At 36.3% G+C, this 25,190-nt stretch overlaps 1 protein-coding gene across 2 annotated transcripts in view; it reads left to right on the top strand.

Moving 5' to 3' along the window:
• The window catches only part of LOC118747902 (axin-like), a 243,681-nt gene extending 219,124 nt beyond the window's left edge, over positions 1-24,557 (top strand). For both annotated transcript variants that reach the window (XM_036482112.1, XM_036482121.1), the window contains exons 5-6: positions 23,209-23,337; positions 23,400-24,557. In XM_036482112.1, the coding sequence (XP_036338005.1) occupies positions 23,209-23,337; positions 23,400-23,442 (172 nt within the window). In that variant the 3' untranslated portion in view covers positions 23,443-24,557. The remainder of the gene's footprint in view (positions 1-23,208; positions 23,338-23,399) is intronic.
• Positions 24,558-25,190: the final 633 nt, after the last annotated feature.

Raw genomic sequence — 25,190 nt, 5'->3', positions numbered from 1 at the left:
GAAGAGTGGAAGGAAGAACAGCTACGAAAGTGTCAGCAGGAAGATCCTGATCTGAAGCTTTTGATGCATGGACTGGAGGTGGACAGAAGGCCAACTAAGGAGCAAATGGCAGCGGAAAGCCCCATCGCAAAGGTGTGTGCAGCGTTTGGAACCGCAAGTGTGCCTGATCGGGACGATCAGACTTAGGTGGAGGGCAGTGTGGCGAATACTGCAGAATACAGAATGTTGCAGGAATGACGTAGAATGTTCCACAAAGAGAAACCTCAAGTTGGATGAACACTGCGAACAGCGAGAGAAAGAGAATGAGCGATGAACCTCAGAACGTTCGAGTGTTGCCATGAGTACGAGCGCAGGTATATAAGAGCCACGACTCAGCGGAGTTGGACAGTTACAAGTCAGCAAGCTACAAGTAAAGCGAGCAGAGAATTGAGTTGGGAATAGGCAAGCTATAAGCTTAATTGTGTTAACAAGTTTAGTAAAGCGTTGTTATTGCTTTAACAAGTATTGTAAAGTGTTTTTACTGTATTAGCGATTATTGTAAATTGTTTGTTGTACAATAAAGTTAATTGTACTACAATTTGGTCATCGTTAGCATTTATTTAACAATCCAGCGATACGAACCAAGAGATTTGGGAAATCCGGACGAGGTTTCAAGGATAATCGTAACAATATGTATACTTGAAAATAGATAATTGCGTCTCGGTCAAACTGCTTATAGAACTTTTCTTTTGTGCAACTCAAACCGACTGCCGTGCTTATTCATACCAAAACTAATTTCGCGGAACCCCCTTGACTTTTCTACGGAACCCTTGGGGTCCGCGGAACACACTTTCAGAAGCTCTGGTCTAGAATATGAACCATTTAGCTATGCAAAAACCAAAAACGTGGCTGAATAGAACTTCTCACGTTAAATTGAACTGCATCAAAAATAATTGGGGCAAAAATATAAAGAAGATATAAAAGAATAAATTAAAATTGTTTGATCTTTTTAACTCCCCTATCATGAATCCGTACGATACACAATAAACGTTTGCATTATGTTGTGCCGTATTACGAATTTAATTTTAGCGTATGAAATTCGATAGCTACAGTTTATTGTATAGCGTACAATTTTGATATAGCCATACGATAGCTATCGTATCAGCTGTTCAATTTCATAAGCTTGCAAACGGTTGGTTATACGATATGATACAATTTAACAAAATTAAAATAATGTAAGTGTTAAAATGAATAACATGAACTTGTGCAAATGATTGGAACAAAATACTGCATTTTTTCAGACCGAAAATTGCAAGCACAAAACAACAAGGTAGTTATTTGTACAACGATTTTGGATTGTTGTGCCCAAACGCGTGCCTTGAATTTAATACACACATGTAGCCAAAAGATTAAACTTTTTATTTAACACAAAGATTTCAAATTTCCGAGCACTATTTTATTGATGAATTCGGTTTGATGCATGCATATTTTTCTAACACAATAGAAACCGTAGGTAGGGCTAATCCAAATAACGCCTTATTGCCAACACTCTGTTGGTATGATCCCTGAGCAAGAAATCTCAGAGTTGTGAAAGCCTTTAATATATTTAGTATGGACGGCTTTTTTTATGTGGGCGCAAGTCGTTCTCCACTTCTGATAGAACATACATATATAATAGTTTAAGAGCTAGCAACGTTTTCGAGAGAATTTCAGGACAGCTGGTTTTTTGATATGACATCTCTCTCACTCCCTCGGTTAGCGTGGGGGCCATCTGGCAGGCGGTAATGGTTGCGTTGCATATTTAGTGCGCATCGTATCTTTACAGTTAAAAATGCTAATTATACCCGAGCGCACTTGTGCACAAGGGTATATTAATTTTGTTCACATAACGGTTGTTTGTAACAGCCAAAACGAATCGAGATAGATATGGACAAATGTATACATAAATGCTCAGAATTAATAGAGAAATCGATTAAGCCATGTCTGTCTGTCCGTCCGTCCGTCCGTGTACACGATAACTCGAGCAAAAATTGAGATATCTCAACGAACCTACATACCAGGTTTCCGTTAATCCAAGGTAGGTTGGTATTGAAAATGGGCGAAATCGAACTGTAACCACGCCCACTTCCCATATAACGGTAATTTCCAGAAATACGTAAACTGCGATATTTTAGTAACTACTGTAGATAATTCACTCAAAATTGACATTTACAATAATTTTCAGACGAAAAATAAGAATATTATAAAGTTTTGGAAAATGGGCGTAGCCACGCCCACTTATGGTTACATGTGTATATCTAGGTAACCGCTGCACCAATTTCTTCCGAACTTGGCACAGTTTTTGGTCTTGATACAGCATACTAAATGGCCGAAAATTTTAAAAATCGGACAACCACGCCCCCATCCCATATAACGGTAATTTTCGGAAATACGAAAACTGCGATATTTTAGTAACTACTGAAGATTATTCACTCACAATTGATATTTACAACAATTTTTAGACGAAAAATAAGAATATTATAAATTTTTGGAAAATGGGCGTAGCCACGCCCACTTATGGTTACATGTGTATATCTTGGCAACCGCTGCACCAATTTCATCCAAACTTGGCACAGTTGTTGGCCTTGGTACAGTATACCACATGGCCGAAAATTTTTAAAATCGGACCATAACCACGACCACAGTCCACAGGGTAATTTAGAGAAATACGAAACCTTCGATAAATCAGTAAATATTAAAGCTAATTTAATTCAAAATTGACGCTTGCAACAAGAAATACGTTTATGGTAAAATTTTGGAAAATGGGCGTGGCACCGCCCACTTATGATCACATATATGTATGTATATCGGTAACCGTTCTACCAATTTAAACCAAACTCGGTATTTTTATTATGCTTGCCACATAAAAGCAAAACGTTGAAAATTATTGGAATCGGACTAAAATTACGGCCGCTTTTCATATAACGGTAAATTTCAAAAATGCTTGAAACTGCAATATTTCGAAATTTAAGGACGTTAATTTACTCAAAATTGATATACCCCGGCTTACCTTCTAGCGGTAGGTTTCAGAAAGGTGAAAAAACATATATTTAATACTTGCGCCGGGTATTTAATGTTCGGCTCAACCCGAACTTAGACTTTCTTGCTTGTTTTTTAAATCATTTTAGTAAGGCTAACTTTCTTTTCATTGGCTTTAACTAGCTTTTAGAAACGTAGATTTATTAGTGCCAGACATGTCCGTTGTTGCTAACATTGTGCCAGACGTCATTATTTATTTAAAAAAAATTAATTTTTCACCTCATTTTAGTAAAGCTCAAAATTTAATATAATGTTGTTTAAGTACTAATGAATCTAAAATTAATTTGCCAGACATTAATTCGGTTGCTAAAGCAAGAACCAGACCGATTTAAAGCTGAAAATTATTACGCTGGTAGTGAGGGAGATAGTAGCAAAATAGTGAACTTTCATAGGATTTTAGTATGAAATCTGGAAACTATAACTACTATAAACTACTTATATAACGTTATAACATAAATCGAATTATTGGAATATCAAAAATTATATTTTTTTTTCGAATACATATGTTAAGGCAAATAAAAACTTAAAACATTTCATAAATATCAACTTGTATAGTGTCGGAATAAAGCAAGAAAAGCAAGAGAAAAACACAAACATTTTGATATTTAAATTGTGTCTAAAAAACACTGACTTACAACAAAAATGCGCATTGGACGCCTCTATCCAATTCCTATGCAGAATTGCTTGCTGATTCCGTAAATCGAGTATTTTTTCCATAAATAAGTTTTCGATATATTTGCAATTTACCGTTATTTAGCTTAAAAAAGTGGTTCCACTTAATCACGTATGTATATCTTATACCGAAATGTAGCAAATGAAAGGTAGAAAAACTCCCCATAGACAGTATATATGTACATCATGATGAAATAAAAACAAGGTTACAGAAGCTGTTTTTTGTACTATTTGTTGACCCTCATACTCCGGTCATGTATTTGAGGTTAGTAGAAAAGGGAATCTTTTGGTACCCCTTACTACTTTTTTAGTACTTTATTAAAATCGTAGAACTGGAGTGACAATAAATCAGCAATTAATTATTATTTAATTAATGAAACATAGACAATAATTATTAGACATTAGGGCGGCATGCGATAATTTTTATTGTCGATAATCCGAAAAAAAAGAAAATCTTGTATATTATTTTTAAAATATTTATTTTTAATTTGGTAAAGAACTAAAAAACTTTTGGAATCAAACACGTTTTTGAATTGTTGATCCCTACTTATCCATTTTATATTCCCTCTTATCGGCTAGGAAATAATGCTTCAGGCGAGAATTGAAAGCTGAAAGAGAACTTGGTGAACAAGAGAAAAATACCATTCATCGCTAGATATTTTCAAGTTATTTGAATGTTTTATGTGCATATATCTTAGTTTTAGATGTTTATTAATACACATGTTTTTCGAATTTATAATGCAAGAAATCAAACGATTCTCTCTACGTGACAAATACAATTTTTGTTTGTTTTGTGTATTTATATACAGTATCGGTTAATAATATATACTGTATGTATGTTTCATTCTGTATTCTACAAAATCTCAGAAAGTGTACATGTTTACATTTTAACAAAAGTTCTACTTTATGTAAAATCTTACCACGAAAGAAGTTTACAGCACAGAAGTTGACATCACGTTACAATAGGGTGGAACAATGAAGCAAGAGCAACAAACAGGGTCGTTGAATCACCTAACAATAAGGTGGCACAATACAGCAGAAACAGCACAATGTAGAGCTGGTTGAACAAAGTCAAAGTTGTATTGAAATGTATGAATTTTGTTCACAACATACATATGTACTTACAAATCGCAATGTTAAGTCACACACCAATACGGTGGTATAATGCAGCAAGAGCAAAAAACTTGATTGTTGACTCACCTAGCAATAAGGTAGCACAATGCAGTAGGCACAGCCCTCCAACTTGCTGTTGGGATGTTGAATCACCAGGCACTATGGTGCTATGTTGCACCAGGAACTGCACAGTGTAGAGCTGGTTGAGGACAAACACAACATTTAATAGAAAATGTATAAATGGTATGCACGTACATTCTTACAAATCGCAATGTTGAATTTCAAACCAATACGTGGTACGTTGCAGCAGGAACAGCAACAAGGCGCTTTTTAAATGCTCTGGAATATTTATTTGGGGTTAGTTAAGGAAAAAATATTACTTTAACTAAAAATATCGAAAATATAAAACAGATAACTTACCGACGCAAAAATTTAGTAAGCAACATTGTAATTTATGATAGCCAATTTTGTCAAATGCGACGCCATATTGGATTACTGATATCACCTTATTTTTATTTCACCATGTATGTACATCTGCTTTCTATAAACTTAGTAGTTTCTGAGAAATTTATTTATCATTCAAGATTTTTTCTCTTTTTATGGGAAAATTAAAAAAAATCCAAATTTAACAGAAAAGAAATTTAAGAGCTAACAGATTTTTTATCAAATTTCTTTTACAAAAAAAACAAATAGTAATTTGAAAAGAAGAAAATCGGTGGATAAATAAAAAAGTATGAAATATAAGAATGTTACTCATACGCCATGTACGTTTGTGTAAATACATTTTGCACATTTTCATATGACCATTCACAACTTTTTTATTTACATATCTATCGATTTTCGGAATCAGCAAGCGATTCTAAAGGAATTGGATAGTGGCATCCAGTGCGCATTTTTGTTGTAAGCAGTGTTTTTTATGACACAATTATAAATATAAAAATGTTGTAATAATAATAATAATAATATAATAATAGATTGGCGCTGACACACATGTTAGTGTTCGGCCGAGCTTTTCCCCCGATTTATGGCGTGCGCCTTGATGTTGTCACACAAAGCGGAGGGACCTACAGTTTTACGCCGGCTCCGAATGGCGATTGTATTTTTATGAGAAGCTGTTTTTCATGGCAGAAATACACTTGGAGGTTTGCCATTGCCCGCCGAGGGACGACCGCTGTTAAGAAAAAACCTTTTTTCTATATTTTTTGCGATGTTGCTTTGTCCAGGGCTTGAACCCAGGCGTTGCGAAGTGGAAGCACTGCTTACCAAAAATGTTATACTAATGTTATAAATATCAACATGTTTGTGTTTTTCTCTTGCTTTTCTTGCTTTATTCCGACACTACACAAGTTGATGTTTTTTGAAATGTTTTAAGTTTTTATTTGATTTAACGTATGTATTTGAAAAAAATACATATACTTTTTGATATTCCAATAATTAGATTTATGTTATAACGTTAGAGAAGTAGTTATAGTTTCCAGTTTTTAAACTAAAATCCTATGAAAATTCACTATTTTGCTACTAGTGAGAGAGCTACCAGCGTAATATTTTTCAGCTTTAAATCGGTCTGGCTCTTGCTTTAGCAACCGAATTAATTACTACGTTTATACGCACGTATTATTTGCAAATAACAATTTGCAAAATGGTAAAATTTGCCGTATAAACGCTGAGTTAATTTTTTATTTGCAAATAACTAAATCACGCAAATAAGTATTGATTAGTGGTACTATTTGCAAATAAGCGCAAGACGCCGCCATTCTTAGGTTTATTTTCTTTTTCGATGCTCATCTTATGGCCTTTTTATAATCAAGACGTTGCCATTTTTAACATTATTTTCTTTTTCGATGGTCATATTATTGCCTTTTTATAATCAGGCAATGTTAGAAAAGAAATTTTCACCATCGAATAAACAGTGAATTAGGTATTTGCAAATTATTTTTATTTGCGAATAGCTTACGTATAAACGTAGTAATAGTCTGGCAAATTAATTTTGGATTCATTAGTACTTAAACAACATCATATTAAATTTTGAGCTTTACTAAAATGAGTTGAAAAATTAATTTTTTTTTAAATAAAAAATTACATCTGGCACAATGTTAGCAACAACGGACATGTCTGGCAATAATAAATCTACGTTTCTAAAAGCTAGTTAAAGCCAATGAAAAGAAAATTAGCCTTACTAAAATGATTTAAAAATTAGCATATTTAACTGCAAAGATACGATGCGCACTAGTCAACGCAACCATTACCGCCTGCCAGATGGCCCCCACGGTAACCGAGGGAGTGAGAGAGATGTCATATCAAGAAACCAGCTGTCCTGAAATTCCTATTTTCACGACGTTTCTAGCTCCTGTACTATAACAGCTTCTTTCGAAAGTTGAAAATTTCTCTGAAATCTAATGATTTTTTTTTTTTAATAATTAACAAACAAAACTTATTCCAGTTATGTTATTAAAAGAATTGTTTAACGCTCGGATTTTTTCAATTTGAGATGAAACCGAAGACGATATCTACGAGCCAATTGAATTTCAATTGGCTCGTAGATATCGTCTTTGGTTTCATCTCAAATTATTCCAGTTACTTACATTATCGAGTTCACCTCCAGAGGATTTGAAGCATCTCTCAATTGCCTTTGTACTGTAGTCTCTATGCGAGTTTCATCAATTTATTCATTTCAATTTATATAAAACGCAATTGAGGTTGAAGGAAACATGTTTTTCTTAATTTTGTATGGTTTATAGAAGTTTTCGCGAATTTTAAGTACAAAATGATTGCTTATTGCAATTATATTCACAACAAATTGTAAACAAATACCATTGTCATTCACAATAGTACATCTATCGGGCGTGTGGAGACCATAATACGAAAACTCATTTTATACCTGCAAGCGTTTATCGTCTATCGTACGAAAATTCATAACAGTGGTAAATATTAATATCTTATGAACTACTTAAAGCTCAGTTATGCAAGACTTAGACTTGACTTGACTTTAAAATTGTATATCTGGCAAACCAGCAGCGCGTGTGTGTAGTTACCCAAAAAACAACTTCAATTAGAAACTTGGATAACTATAGATTTTTGATTTCTAAGTTCAAAGACAGCCGTGAGAGAATCATGATGCCATTTCATTTTTTAATAAAATACCTACAAATAACACACAAATTTAATTGTTGAATAAATGTAATTCGTCTGGCAATCGAAAAACAACCTTTCAAATAATAATAATAGATTGGCGCTTACACATATGTTAGTATTTGGCCGAGCTTCTCTTCCGTTTTGTGGCGTGCGCCTTGATATTGTCACACAAAGCGCAGGGACCTACAGTTTTACGCCGACTCCGAACGGCGATTGTATCTTTATGAGAAGCTCTTTTTCATGGCAGAAATGCACTCGGAGGTTTGCCATTGCATGCCGAGGGACGACCGCTATTAAGATACAACCTTTTTTCTATGTTGTTTTTGCGATGTTGGTTTGACCAGGGCTCGAATCGTAACATCGTTCACGGATCGAAAACGATTGAAAAACTAACGGTGCGTTTACATTAGACAATGCTGTCAAGGCAATAAAGCAAATGCTGATAATTGTATCCGTGGCGTAGGCGTCCTGACAATAGCAATGACAATTTATTTTGAGCAAAATGTCGGATGTGAAAGTTGTATGATAATACGCATTTCGCGCGAGCTATTTAAGCTGAAAACTAAGAAATAATAAAGAAGAGACAAAGTTACATACACATCAGCGTCTCTTGTATTATTAGTTCTTTTGTTATGAATTTCTCTTCTTTATTTCACAAGACGGCAAAATTATTGTCTGGCATACGTCATTGTCGGCCGCTGTGGTGTAGTGGTAAGCAGTGCGCGCTTTCACTCATCAGCACCTAGGTTCAAGCCCTGGTCAAAGCAACATCGCAAAAATATAGAAAAAGGTTTTTTCTTAACAGCGGTCGTCCCTCGGCATGCAATGGCAAACCTCCGAGTGTATTTCTGCCATGAAAAACAGCTTCTCATTAAAATACAATCGCCGTTCGGAGTCGGCGTAAAACGTTAGGTCCCTCCTCCTTGTGTGACAACATCAAGGCGCACGCCACAAGTTGGAGGAGAAGCTCGGCCAAACACTAACATATGTGTAAGCGCCAATCTATTATTATTATTATTATACGTCAAATCACTGTGCGATTTACAGTGATAAAGATATTTGGAGAAGTATCCATTTTTAGTGAAAAAGTGTGCATGTATTGCTATTTTCTTGACCAGGGCACGAATTTTTAGGACCTAAAAACCTATAAAAAAGGCAAAATAAAATAACGAAATAGGCTGGAAAACAGTGATCGGACTTCTACCACATTGTGGTAGATCTGCCACTTTTTTGAGCTTCTACCACATCTACCACATAAGGTCTGAAATCTACCACATATTCGCGTTTTTGAGTAGTTTTATTTATATTGCCCGACATAATTTTCTTAATTTCAAGAGCGAAAATTGTCCAACACTAAACACTGACAACAGGCAGAATGGGAGGATAAAATGAACTGTAAAATAGTAAATTTTCTAAATATTCAAATTTTCGACAGTAAACGTGGTTTTATTGTGTTAAATCGCAAAATATATGATTTATAAAAAGAATTAATAGCGAAAATGTTAAAAAGGCGGAAAATTTTTGTGAAAGTATTCGAAAATTTCAGTGCATCTAAAGTTTCTAAAGCGTTGTTTCTAGAACGTGCCACATTTGTTCGCTACATCGTGATCGGAAAATATCTTGAAATGGAAGGAACTGCTTTACACTGTCAAGGAAAAAAATTGCCAAAACTCGAACGCAATTTTTTGCAACTTCAATCTTACACTTTATTACACTAAAATTATTCTTTTTTAGATTCTAATTAAAATGTTTGCAATTTAATTTTTTTAATTTTTGTACAAAGTGTGATCTAAAACCTCAGATCTACCACAGTTTTTTGAAATCTACCACATTTTTTTCAGATTCTACCACACAAAGTTTTTTTAAGTCCGATCACTGCTGGAAAAGGCAAAATAAAATAGAGAAAAAGGCAGGAAAAGGCACTAGGAATTGCAAAAAAGGCAAAACAAAATAGCGAAAAAGGCAGGAAAAGGCACTAGGTATCGCAAAAAAGCAAAATAAGGCACTAAAAAATACAGAAAATACGAAGAACAATCAAAAAATACATTTATTTTAGAAATGAAAAATGTAAAAAAGAGAAACTATGAACTAGTTTCATTAGATGAAAAATTTGTACTTTGAATCTTTGACTATTTTATCCTTTCGAGTTTCTAATTCAAAAAACTTTAATCTGTATAGTTGTAGTAATATTGAACCACAAGATGTATTTTGAAGTTTTCTGGCAGCATTTTCATTAGATTTTCGCGAAGAAAAGCCTTGAATGTACTAAATGTGCGCTCGACGTAAGTTGATACAAGTGGAGCCCAATTTAAATATGGAACGTTTGAAACGTTCATATTATCAGGAATAACGGCGTTTTCCTCGCCCTTTACAATTTTATCAACACCCCGTATCTTAAAAAAGGCAACATCAAATGTGTATATATGGAATCAGGGAAAGCTAAATCGTGGACATTCTTAATCGAATATACTCTATCTCTTTAGCAGAAAAAAGGCAATTTCCATAAAATCCGTTCCCTGGTCATGACAGTATTGTCCGGTGTAAACCCTAAGTGATGATGTCAAACTAAAGACAGCCAATTTTAGTCCAAGGATACTAAAAAAACCTATTTTTCGTAAAATAACCTTTTTTGAAAAAATTTTATAATTAATGCAAAAGAAATTTATATTATTAGGAAAGTGCAAATATTACCTTTAATTTGATGTACATATTTTATTATGATCTGCTGTTCAGTTTTACGAATTTAGTGATAGTGAAAGAAGTTCTGCGCAAATACACTACGATATTACTCATTTTCCCGAGTCGGTGACATTGTTTACTACTATGGTTATAATACATACAATCGATGATATTTAATGTGGTTACGGTTATGGCAATGCTTATGGCTATGGCGTTATGTTATGTCACCACTAATTTAACCTTAAGTTCAAGTTTCTAGTTGTCGTGACGGTCACAGTTCGATTTCATTTTTCCCGTAAGCTAAGTGAATACAAATGCATATGTAGGAATATAAATACATATGCACATAATTAGATCAGTATACATATGCACATAATTAGATCAGTATACTAGCCCTGGACGTGCTTCGTTAGTCGATTGGACTAAAAAAAAATCGTGTTACGCTTCATACCTCTCTCTGAAGTCATTAACCTTTTTTATTATAAAGGGTGTTTTTTTAGACATGTGGTTTTCAAGAAGAAATAAAACGCATAAAGTTTAATGTTATGGCCAAGAATTTAGCTTTATTATAAAGATAAGGGTTTGCATTTATGTTTATGATTTCGGGCAAGTGACCGCCGCGGCTGGCTCGAATAAAATCCAGCCGGGAGGCCCAATTTCCTTCAATAAATTGATTGTTTCGTTGGCTGTGTGGCAGGTAGCGCCGTCTTGTTGGAACCAAACGTCGTCCACATCAACATCCTCCAATTCAATCACGAAAAAGTCATTAATCATGGCTCTATAGCGTTCCAAACTGACTGCAACATTATGGCCGGCTTCATTTTTGAAGAAGTATGGACCAATGATTCCCTTTGCACATAGAGAACACCAAACAGTGACTTTTTAAGATGGTAACGGCGCCTCAATAATGGCTTGCGGATTATCATTACTCCAAATGTTTATTAATGTACCCATTCAACCAAAAGTGAGATTCATCGCTGAACAAAATTTTCTTGTGAAAATCGGGATCGGTGGCCATCTCGTTTTGGGCCCATTCACCGAACGTGCGACGCGCTTGAAGGTCGTTCGGGTTCGAATTCTTGCACGAGTTGGATTTTGTAAGCCCGCAAACCAAGATCCTTCACCAAAATCTTCCATAAAGTGGATGGGCACAGCTCCAATTGTTGCGCGCGATTGTGGCCTTCTTCGATACTCTGCTCCACAGCAGCAATATTGTATTCGGTGCGCACTGCACGGCATCTCTGAGGATGCGCATTATCCACTAGAGTAATCGTGGTGCGAAACCGATCCATAGTTGCTCGAGTTACCGACTCTGCTGGGCGATTATGTCGACCGAATATTGGCCGCAGCGCCCGATGCGTCGCGCGAACCGAACAATTTTTTGGGTAATAAATTTGCACGATTTACAAACGTTGTTCCGGAGTAAGTCTGTTCATATGTCGACCGAATATCGGACGCAGTGCGAATTAAGGTTTTCAGGAAATAAACTTTTGTTTTTTATTTGGATTTAGGTAAACTTTAGTTTTATTTTCTCTAATTTTATCTTTTGTTGTCACGCTAGTTCTTTTTACAACTCCATCCTAGTTATTCCTGTTTTTTTATCGAAAAACTTAGAAGCGTTTTTCGATTACTTAAGCCTAGGTTACATACATATATGATTATGAGCTTAAGGTGGCTATGCATATGTTACGTTTGGCCTACGTCATAACTTCTCCCCTTTCAAACAAACGAATGCTTAATGAGGGGTATTATAAATTACATATTTTCTATTCTATTTCGTGTACAATGCATTACATTTTGATAAGTAAGCAAGCTTTTCGTATTCTTTAATATGGTTGTGTAAAAATTCGTTATTCGCAACAGAAGTATTTGCAGGAAATTGTCTCGATCTGAAGTAATGACCTGCTATTGCCTCGAAGGGAGTAAGTTTGGTTGAAGAGTGAATGGAATTTTTATATGTTAGGATCGCCTCGTTAACAATTTCACTTATTGGTTTATTTTTATCTTGATGATATAAAATTCGTGTTATTTTTGTTAAAGTTGAATGAAGCCTTTCAACTGGCGAATTACCGGTTAAATTTTTCGCAGAAGTAACGTGAGCTTCTATATCGTTAAATTTTAGAAATTCGTTGAAAAGAGTTGATGCGAATTCCAATGCGTTATCGAAAATAAGTTTCTTTGGTATGCCATGATGTGAAAAAAATAATGTTTTAGCTTTTGTACTATACCTACACTAGATCTTGACGACAACAAATAATCGCTGGAAAATTTGCTAAATTTATCTATTCTCGTTATGGACTGCGTAAACATCAACGTGAACTACTTCCATCGGTTTTTTTGGAGTTTCACTCAATTCAAACTTTATGGCTCTGTCTGTTGTTTCTATCATACTTGTGCCTCGAACATATTTCGAAATTGTTCAACACCCTGTTTATTAACTCTTTCATTTTTTGAAAAAAGTATCTTCTTTTTAATTGGTCTAATGTTTCGTGAACACCTCTATGATTGGACTTTTGTGATACCCCTGTCAAATAATTATATGTGCAAGGCATTAACTTTAAACTAGAGTGCCAGTTACTGTCGAAATTCGACAGTGTTTCTAGTTTTAGAAGCCTTGTAGAGGTTTTCTAACTTAACACGTAGCGATACTTATACGGTACAAATTAACTAACCGGAAAATCTTCTGCTAACACGTAACAAATTTTCTTTTTTATCTGAGAAGGTCATTGGAGGACTTCGGCAGGACTTGGAATTGACCCGATACATTCAAGTTTATCGATAAATTTCAATGATTTGATACATATCGATAGTTCGATGAATTTCAAGAACCCTAAATTCGATAACTCAACAAAATTCGTTAACTCGACCAATTTCGATAACTGTGAAATTCGATGGCTCAAAAATGTAAAAACTTTGGATACCTTTATAAATTTTTACTTTTGACTTCTCCACATTTCACGAAAACTATCTAAACATTTTGATAACTCGTTACACTCTGTTAAGACGATTAAATTCGATAAGCAGTGATAAATCGATAAGCTTATATAACGTTGAAATTTCGATAAATCGATAAATTTTGAAAATTCCATAAACTTTGCTTTGTTGAACCAACCAATTTCAGTAGATCAATAATTATAATTATGCATTACGACACCTCGATATATTTCGTTAAGTCTATAAATAATGATAATTCAATAAATATCGATAACTTGATACAATTCTTTAACTTGACAAATTTCGTTAATCCCACACGTTTTTATAGCTCGATAACTAACCGTAAATTTGGAAAACTAAGTTTCTGTGTCTATCAATTTCGACAACTCAGTAACCATTGATCAGTTTGAATAATTCGATACGTTGCGATAACTTAATAAGCATGGATAAATTTCGATAACTATAAACTTCGATGATTCGATAAATTTCAGTAACCTTTATGGCTGATTTTATTTCGATTCCTATCTTTTAACCTAATTCTTATGTATTTCTGATTGTCTCCATTTTCGCCTTTATCTCAATTTTCGTCTTTATCTTCACTTTTGCCTTTTTTTGTCTTCATCGTTATCACTTGTTTCTTCATCTTCATATTTATCTTTATTTCAAAGTTTAATTTCAAATACGAAGTAAAACAAAATGCGAAACGCTTGAATTGAACAGGTTGCAAAAACAATCGTTAACAAATATGGAAATTTTTAAACGACGATTTTCAACCAATTTCGAAACTATAAAAACTCTCCTCATCTACAGAAAATTACTTTCCAACGGTGTTTCTGGTTTTGAAATCGGTAACTTTACCTTGGTCTTCATCTTTGTTTTTATCTTTCACATCTTTGCTTATATCCTTTTCTTTTTCTATTCACGTAGATGAGATGAGGTGCGATGACGTGATAAGATGTGACGTGATTTTATGTGATGTGATAGGATATCATGTCATGTGTTGTCATATCCTCTGACGTCATGTCATATGATGTCATACCATATGATGTCATATCATGTGATGCCACGTCATGTAATGCCATGTCATGTCATACGATGTCATATCATGTGATGTCGTCATGTGATGTCATGCCATATAATGTGACATTATATGATATGTCATGTCACATGATATCGTGTGATGTGATATCATATTATGTGATGCAAAACACATATGTGATGCAAAACACATATATATCTTCATATCATGTGATAAAATGTGATGTGATGTCATGTAATGTGATCACATTCCATGTTCCGATTAGTGTATCGATAACCCTGTTGATAACTGTGTTGATAAAAATACCGATAACAATATCCATACACATATAGAAAAATACGATTGTAAAATCGATTAATTCAGCGATAAATATAACAATCATCAGTATCAGTATCATAACAATATATGTAAATGACTAAATCGATAACAAAATCAATTATTTAATCGATTATTATACCGATAACAATATCCATTATTGTATCGATAACAATATCGATTATTATATTGATTATTATATCGATTACAATAGCGGTTATTTAATCAATAACAGTATCGATAACAATATCGATTATTTTATCGATAGCAATATCGATTATTATATCGATCTTCATCCTCATCCTTTTCTTCATATTTATCTTTATTTCCGCATATTCCTCTTCACCTTTACCTTAAAGTGTTTAAATTTACCTTGATCTTCGTTTTTGCCTGTATCTCTAGGCATCTTTGTTTTTATTTTTATTCTCAAACCGCTAAACCACTGAGAAGCATTTCCATGTGCATTATTCCCCTGGAATTTGACAATTTACTCCCAACCAACCAACTGCCTAAAGAAGTTTCACTTCATAAATTCAAGAAATGTTCTTACCCGTTCAGTTACTCTAATTCTTATTTATCCGTCAATGTCTCCATTTTCGTCTTTATCTTCACTTTTTTCTTCTTTTTTTTTGACTTCATCGTTATCATTTATTTCTTCATCTTCATATTTATCTTTATTTCAAAGCTTAATTTCAAATGCGAAGTGAAACAACATGCGAAACATCTCAAATTGAACATGTTGCAGCAACATCTATACACAAATCGGAAATGTTTAAACGACGGTTTAGGCCGTAATTTTCAACCAATTTTGAAACCATAAAAACTCTACTCATCTAGAGAAAAAAGCCTTTCCAATGGTGTTTTTGGTTTTGAAATCGGTTCGGTAGAATCGCCAAACGAACGGAGTCAAAATTTATGTTAGCGTATTAATATATAGATATAATTTGAATAAACTACAAAAAAATTAAAATGTATTTTATATGGATTTATATTTAAGAGTACTAAAGACTGAATAACAAAATTATATTAAATTTTTTTTCTTAACATAAAAATAAAATACCTCAAATGTCCATATAATATATTTATATGTGCAAAAATCTATATATTATTCAAGTCGTACAGAGACAAATTATACATCAAATTAAAGTGCTCGATCTGAAACGTGGCAGGTTTTCAGATTTGAGATTGATTGAACCATTTTCGGAATATTTGCGTCGAAAGATTTTAAAATCTTTACATTGAGCAAGGCATTGCTACGTTCATATCGATAGGCAGCGTCTCAGCGGGATATAAGAGAATGAAAAATTGTTCCATATATTCGCTTTCGTTTCTGTTTTTAACCGACTTCCAAAAAAGAAGGAGGTTATCAGTTCGTCGGAATATTATTTTTATTTTTTTTTTTTATGTATGTTACCGCATAACTTTGTATCACGTCAACCGATTTCGATAATTTTGCATCGGAAAGGTAGTGTCTCAGAGGTGGTCCCATACTAATCTGGTTGAGATCCGATCAATGGATCATGAGATATATATATATATATATATTTTTATATGGGAGTTGAAGTCGGTTTTTTTTTTGCTAAAAATTACTTGTTGTTTCATATCGTTCAAAGCATTGCTACGTTCGTGTGCATGTAGGCAGCCAACGGAACAACGGAAGATCTGCAAAAAAATGTTCCCTTTGGCTCTGTACTAGGGAAGCTGCGAATGTGGAATTTTAGACATCCGCGGATGCGAATGCGGATGCGGATGTTTAAAAACTAACATCCGTGGATTTAGGTAAATAAAAAATGGAAAAGTTAGTAATTTTTAATAATGTTTTTTTTTTAGTACTTGAATTTAAAAATTGGAACATTGTATTTAATAAAGAGTGATTTTGCTGCCTTTTCGGATTACAGCCTTTCTTAAAGGGACGTTAATCAAACCTGCACCACTAAATAACTACTCGCTTGAGGCGACAGATTTGAAAAACTTGAAACTTGACAAAATTGTAAATTATTTTCGATTGACGATGCATCAGATGAGAGGACTTTCAGTTTTTTTTTGCGGTGCAATAATTCGTTTTTGAGAATTGCACCGGGTTGCTTTTCCTCCTGACTTTCATCTTCACAATCTACCATCATGGCAAGAACGTTGTTTAAACACCGTTGTTTTCCAATTTGCAGAACCAATTCTTTTTGTTGTTTCAAAATTTGAAGAACCTGTTATGTCATCAGCGTTTTTCGATTTTAGTTTTTTTTAATTCATTTGTAATCCTGTCTTCTGCGACTGGTTTGAAAACTGTTTAAAATCTTGTTATTTTGTTAAAGAGGCACCCCGTTTTGTATATTAATTTGAATTGTTAGAGTCACGGACGATGAAGGTTCCCGAGTGACTTATTGGAAAGGTTCACCTGTAATGAATAGCTTGCAATTAGTGTTTTATTAGCTGAGCTCGACTTTTCCTAGTTGCAGGCAGTCACAATTAATTACTCACCAGGTACCATAAGCCATCAAATCCGTTTTATTGTTCCACTCCATTAAAAAATGTGTGCTAGTAGCGAGGTTCTTTACTGGGAGCATCTGGGCCTCGTCATGAAGGTGGTGTTGAGGCGTCATCAGGAGGCAACCTGTCGCAGTTCGTAATGCCGTGTTTTGGCAGGTCTGCAGCTTCATCCACTGCGTCCTGCTAGTCCCCGGAGACCATACGGGCGCTGCGTAGTTTACAACCGGCCGGCCAATTGCCTTGTATGTTGCCAACAACGTTTCTTTATCTTTGCCCCAAGTGCTGCCGGCCAGCGACTTCAGAGTAGACTGTCGAAGGTAACTCCGAAGATTTTCGGGTTATTCACTGTCGTTGTTACGCCATCGACGTGAATACCCAGTGGCAGTCTGGCCTCCTTCGTCCAGGTGGTGAAAAGGGTTGCCGATGATTTCGCAGGGGATAGGGCAAGGCTCCTTGCAGTGAAGAAGCGAAAAAGTTCGGAGAGGTAACCGTTTACTTTTGAGCACAAGTCATCAATTCCATTCCCAGACGCCATGATCGAACAATCGTCAGCATACGAGGCTATATTAACATCCTCTGGTGGCTGAGGAAGCTTTGATATGTAATAACTAAACAGCAGCGGGGACAGGACACCACCCTGTGGTACCCACTGTTTAATTTTATGTGGCTTGCTAGTTTTGTCTCTGAAGATTACTGACGAGTGTCGACCACTCAGGTAATTCGCCGACCACCGTTTGAGTCCCTGTGGGAGTGAGGAGGCCTCTATATCTTCTAGTAGCGTTGAATGACTGGCAGTGTCGAACGCCTTGGACAGCTCCAACGCTACTAGAATAGTTCTCTCACAGGGGCGGTTTCGGTTTAGGCCACGAGTTATCTGAGTGTTTATGGCGTTAAGTACTGTTGTTGTACTATGCACTTTACGGAACCCATGTTGATGCTTCGCTGGGGTCAGGTGGTTCGTGAAGTACGGGAGCAGCAGGGCCTCGAGTGTCTTCGCTCCCGGGGAAAGGAGAGTTATCGGGCGGGTTGGGGGGCCACTCTCCCCATTTTCCCCCATGTCTGGAATGATGAGAGTGGCCATAGACAGGTTGAGGACCTCCGTTAGGTACGCTACTCCCGCAGGACACAATTTTTTCAGTATCAGCATGCATATTCCGTCAGATCCAATGGCTTTGGAGGCTTTCGCCTTCCCGATGGCTACCCTTACCTCACCGCTGGTGAAAACAAGAGGCACACTAGGTTTTGGCAAGGTTTTGGCATTTTGTGCAGCCTTCTGGTCACTCGACGTTTGGCTTTATCCACCGGAGGATGCAGAATGAACTGCCGGCTAAAATAGCTCGCGCATCTCTCCGGGTCCGACGAAGCGTGATCACCAAAGTCTATCTCGACTCTGTCGTCGCGCTTCGTCGGGTTGGACAAAGACCTCACGGTTGACCAAAGCTTGCTCACACCAGAGGGGAAGTTGCAGGTCTTCAGATGCTCTTCCCATTTCTTTCGCTTATGTACGTTCACAAGTTGCCGAATCTCAGAATTAAGATCCCTAATACGGGGATTTCCGGGATCGGCCTGACGAAGGTTGTCGCGCTCATCAGCTAGAACAGCCGCTTCGGCAGGAAAATTTGGACGTGGGTCCTTAATACATCCTGCTGGGATGAAGCGAGCTGCAGCAGCAGTGACAACCCTGCGGAACTTACGTTCACCTACATGAACGTCGGTTTGTATGGGTAGTGCAGTGAAGGCGCCCTCAGTAACATCCGTGAAACCTTTCCATTCAGCTTTGGAAAAGTTGACATAAGTCCGGTGATCCACGGAAGCAAAGTCGGCAGGTTTATCAATCGAGATGACTATGGGCAGATGGTCTGATGCTAGAGTCAGCATAGGTCGCCATGATACGCTGTTTATTAGACCAGCGCTGACAATTGTTAGATCTGCAGCAGCTGCCCATATTCCTGGTGGGTGCGTAGTCGTTCATTGTGCAGAATGTCGAATCGTCTATCTGCTCAGCCAGATGTATTCCCCTACGATCATTTGACAGGCTTGAGTGCCAGAGATCGTGGTGCGCGATAAAGTCACCAACTACCATACGGTTTTCACCTCTGAGTAGCGCACCTATTTCAGGGTGATATCCTGCCGGGCAGCTGGTGACAGGGGGTATGTATACGTTAAATATTTCGAGCTCAACATCGCCTGACCGGATAGCAATACCCTGACATTCCAGAATGGTATCCCTGTGGTCGATTTCTGCTTCAATGAGACGATACTGCATAGTGTGGTGCGTGATGAACGCTAAACCTCCACCATTACCTCGCTCGCGATCTCGACGGTGCACGTTGTATACAGCGCAATTCAACAGGGTTGAATTGCCGCGCAACTTCGTCTCTTGGGCCGCAGCTATTAATATTCCATGCCTTCCCATAAAGACAGTTATCTCCTCGATCTTGCTCTGGAGTCCGTTACAGTTAATTGTAGCACCTTTGTGTGCCTTGGGAGACCGATTGTGATGTGTGGTGTTAAAGAGTTGTGTTGCCTGCCGGCCCCCTGCCGTACGTGCTGCAAAAGGGGGTGCTGCCTTGTGGTGGTGAAGGGATGCGACGGGGCAGCACAGCAGGGGCCCACATAGTCACTCGTCCAATCTCGTGTGTTGCGAAGTCCTGAGCACGTCCTAAAGTGGCACCAGCCGAGGCAAGAGTTGCACTTGACTGATGTCATGTTACGGTATATTCTGGACTGACAAACAGAGCAGATTGTCGGAGGGACTAGGAGTTGCCGGCGGCGGTTTGTGGGTGCTATTGTGTTTGTTTGTGTGTCTATTGTTGTGTTGTGTTGGGGTGTGGGTGTGTTGATTGTGTGCTGCCCAGGCGGGTGGTGGTTTCCCGTGGAGGCGGTCCGGTTCGCACAGCATGGGGCCACGAACGACGTGGTCCATTGCCGGTGCGTACGCAGGGCCGAGCAGTTACGGAGGTGACTCCACCCGTCAGAGGAATTGCACCTGACCGAGGTGGAGTTTGTATGCAGTCGTCTCTGGCATACGCAGCAGGTGTAGATTTCTGGCCCTGGGTTCGACTCTCTGCCAGCCCTGAGCAGAAACGTGCGGAGAAGGTGTAGCCCTAGGATCGAGCAACGTTTGATGGATTTCGCCCACCTAAACGGGGTTAGATCGCCGAAACCAAGGGTTGTTGGTCGGGTAAAACCCGAGTCATTCCGGTACATAGAACCGGCTGTCGTGGGAATGTTATTTTGTTAAAGAGGCACACCGTTTTTTATATTAATTTGAATTGTTAGAGTCACGGACGATGAAGGTCTCAGATCTGCTTAGTTCCCGAGTGACTTATTGGAAAGGTTCACCTGTAATGAATAACTTGTAATTAGTGTTTTTATTAGCTGAGCTCGACTTTTCCTAGTTGCAGGCAGTCACAATTAATTACTCACCGCTGTTGGTACCATAAGCCATCAAATCCGTTTTATTGTTCCACTCCATGCGCTCAATGTGCTTTGATATTTTGAGGCTAATGAACGAGAATTTTCAACATATCGTTAAATAGTATGGAAAGGTCGTATTTCACATTGTCGCTGAAATGCAAAAAAGCCACAACTAACTAAATTAAACTAAATTTTGTATTGCATTAAACGATGTGGGGACTGTGATTCGATGAAATGCATTATAATCAATCAAAAAGTGAATTTTGGATTTTTAGTTAGTTACGGCATTTTGTAATTGAGCGAGGATGTGAGTGGCTGTTTTCGAGCTGAAAGACTAATAAAAGGAATCACGGAACTTAATCATAAAAAGCTTTATGAGAAAAAATAAATAATTACACTTATATAAGAAAAAATAGAAAAAGTACTAGCGATGCACGCAGTTTTTTCAACAGACCTTTGACAAATAATATTCGATACTTACATACACTCAGAAAAAGGTTTAGTTATAATTACCAAGATTTGGTTATAGTGACCAAGTGGCATAGTTGGATATGGCGAAATAAATATCTAGTTCACGAAAGTATGCAATTTACTTGAGACTTCTAGTTGGGACAAATGTTTATTTGGTAATAATTGCAAAACGACTACCTTGAGTGGACAATATTTTTAGCTGAATAAAATCATTGTTGAGCAAATATAAACAATGCTTTGGTTGATACAAGTTTTCAATTAATTTTGTGAACTTGCTGTAGACTTGAATCAGCTAACCGTTTATTATTGGAAAAAAAGTTTCAGTTTGACACAAATAAAAATTTACTCGATGGTTGTTTTCTTCTTTTATTTGCATATATTAAGCATAAAAAATACATACACATTTACATAAATAGTTACTAGTGTAAATAATACATATGTATATGGTCGTAAAAATTTCCTAAAAAGAAACGATGAAACAGGAACAGTCGTGCGAAAACCCAGGTCAATATCTGGCTAAATAGATACTTTCAAACTATAATTCTCATGAATTATATATCCACTGAGAAACCCCGGTTGGCATCAAACTTTATATTTTTAAATAACTATGCGCACACCAAAACAACTCGCGGCGATGGCAAAACCACAGTACACAGAGCTACTCGCATTGCTCGATACCCGGATATCTAGAGCTTTACTATATACATACATTAATACATACATACAGATGTTCCTGCTTTACTTCCAAGCTGGGCCTGCTAATTTTGCTTCACGCTTATCAAATCCTGTAATTTAAATTAAGAAAGTTTTAAATGAATATTCAATAACCCATAGGATTTTGTTTTTATAAGTTACTCTTACCAAAGCTTTTTTAGGTCAAAGAATTCCACCAATGTCCCTTATATGTATGCAGTTAGTGGATAGAATGGCAGTATTGTTTGTATACACTTCATCGCCTTTTCTGGAGATTGAAGTAACTTATTTATCTGAACACAATTTTTCCGAAAAATGATTCATACATAAGAAAGTTTTTCATTATAGCTAAGTAGCTTTTAAATTTTAATGCAAAACATTTTAGGTTTAAATATTTTTCATACCTAATTGACTGAAAATAAATGAACGTTTTTGTTTTAAAAATGTCTAGTTTTATTTTGGTTGTTGAAAATTGTATCGCACTACAACTTGTTGGGACAATATTGTAAAATGTTTCATTTTAGTTTTTAAAATACGCTTTTTTGACGCTATTTGTTTCGTTTGTTCTCCTCAGTAAAAAAAAGTGAATATATTATAACGATCGTTTTTGTTTTGCGAATGTTTCGTTTTAAAGTCGTAAGTACAAATACTATATTTTTTATTTTGTATGAAGTAAAATTATATCAAAAAATTTTATTTTGCAATTTCTTTTAAAAACTTGCGTTTTACCTGTATCATTTTCTCTGTGTATACCAGTAGAAAAGGTTTTTGTTTATGTAGCTGTTTCGTGGTGAAAGTCCTTTATGGGGACCAAATTTCCCCACAAGAAATTGAGCACATGGTTGTTTTTGCATGCCAAAAGAATGAATATTAGGAAACATTGAAAAAAGTCTTAGATAATACAATTATATTCTACTAAAAATAAACACAACAATGTGCGCTAATTAGATAATGCGATAATCATGTTTGGAAACTCTTTTCAGCTCTTATTTTTACAAAATAATATTGCGGATCAGATTTCTCTGAGCGCTTGTGTTGTTTACCAAGAAAATGCAGTCCTGTTGGTTTTTATTTCTGTATCGCATCGCGGTGAGTTTATATTTCTTGGTAATTCGGTTTGTGAAATGGTAAACAAATTATTAAAATTTATTTTTTTGATGTGTTTAACATTTGATTAATGCAAATTTCTGTCTTTTCAGACTATTAATAACAAGCACAGCATCATCAACGGTGATTATAAGAACTACTGCAATCCCTGCGGTTTTTCCTTTTGGTAAATGCGTTCTGGTCGTGACCAAGGGTGGTCTTCCAAATCAGCCGGGAATAAGGTTAGTCATTTTCAATTTTATATCTTTGCTCGTCGACATTATAGGACATGTCATCATTGCAGGCTATTGTTGCAGAACAAAATGCCCCAACCACTGCTGTGGTAAATATGTACCAGCAGTACTGCCAACCGCCGTCGGTGCAATGATTTCGATAGCTGAACAAACGCCATCTTCTGGGCATTCCCACAGCTTGCCGACACCAGCTATTATATCACGTCTGAATGCAACTGCGGCTAAATTTGGTTATTAACAGTGCAATAGTGCCATGTCATTGGCAAAAACACTAAGGGTTGCTGGCATATAGAGGTTGTAAAGTTTTTGGAATCGAAGAACCTACTCGATGAAGATGATGGCCCCAAACCTATGATGAAACATCTTCTGGCATGCCTTTGACAATCGTTAAATATATATATACAAAATATTTATCGTTCTGCAGAACGTGCATGCATATTCAATTCCGATTTTATGGGTCGATTACGGAGGACAACCGAACTTCAGTTGGTTGGCCAGTAGCTGAAATGGTATTACAGATGGCAACTAGCAACTGAAAGCTAGAAACTGAGTTGCGCTATATTGGCAACTGCATTTTTGAGGCTGCCGGGAAATTTTGATTGAGATACTTTATTTCTTTTTTCAACTTTTTTTAATTTGTATCATTTTGAACTTTATGAAACTTAATTATTGCTATTCATAATATAATACATTTTCATTTCAGTGGCGCTGTCCATCGGCAGCCCAACTGAGATTCCGTTGCCATCCATAATCGATCCATACGTCATACTCGCACGAACTAATCAAGGCTATCACAGATTCCATCGTAGTCCGATTTTACGTGAAATCTACGAAAATGCTATTGAATTCGAGTAGCTACGAACGCAGCGTATGCTTTGAATACACACGTTTATAACAGTTCCTATTCAGTGATCGCCTTTTCGTAGATTTTATGAAAAATCGGACTACGATGGATTCCGTGATTGCCACCAATATGTATTCTCCTTTGACAAGATGTTGGAGAATCGCGGCAACACAGCCGTATACCTACTCTATACTTTTACGCGCATATGCTAAACTTCTCGAACCTAGCTAAAGTGCTTGACAAAGGCAGAAGGCATATCTTCAATATTATAACTTAAATTAAGAAAGTTTAATGCATGCAATAAAAGAATACAACAGAACCAAAAAATGTTCTCAAAACTATTAAACATAAAAAATTGCACGAATAAAATGCATAATTTAAAATAAAATAAAATAACGCAATTGTTTTTTATATGTACATACATATTTACAAAATGAATCTTAAAGCACCCACAGTAAAGGCTCCGTTATGCATACTTGGCATTGCTTGAGAGTTGTCACATAAGGAATCTGTTAAATGAGCTTCGCGTGTAAGCGGTTACCCAACGCACAGCATTACATACGTAAAAGTCTGTTGTTTTTTGATTTCTACGTAAAAATGGTATAGCAGTGCATGCAATGCCAAGTATGCATAACAGAGCCTTAAGTCCTAAACATATAAATGACTAAGAAGAAAAATAATAAATAACAGAAATATGAACAAGTATGTCGAGAAATCTGTAAACACTAGCGAAACTGTATCTCAATAATAACAAGTAATTTTATGCAAAAAATACAACCGACTTCGATGCGCATTCACGTCGTTCTGGTAACGTAGACCCGACTGTCCTCCCTTTTTTTTTTAAATCGTCAAAAAAATGAATACGTATTCTACAGAAAAAAAATCTTCTCTTCTTCTTTTTTGGCGCTGTAATCGCCTAAGCGATTTTGGCCGAGTTCAGCAAAGCACGCCAGTCGTTTCTCCTCTGTGCCAACTGACGCCAATTGGAAACGCCAAG

Source organism: Rhagoletis pomonella, unplaced genomic scaffold (assembly GCF_013731165.1).
Source record: "Rhagoletis pomonella isolate Grant_MI unplaced genomic scaffold, Rhpom_1.0 Rhpom_scaffold_00001, whole genome shotgun sequence".
Lineage (NCBI taxonomy): Eukaryota > Metazoa > Arthropoda > Insecta > Diptera > Tephritidae > Rhagoletis > Rhagoletis pomonella.
The sequence above is the reverse complement of the archived record's forward strand: the minus strand, read 5'-3'. Positions and strand labels throughout refer to the sequence as shown.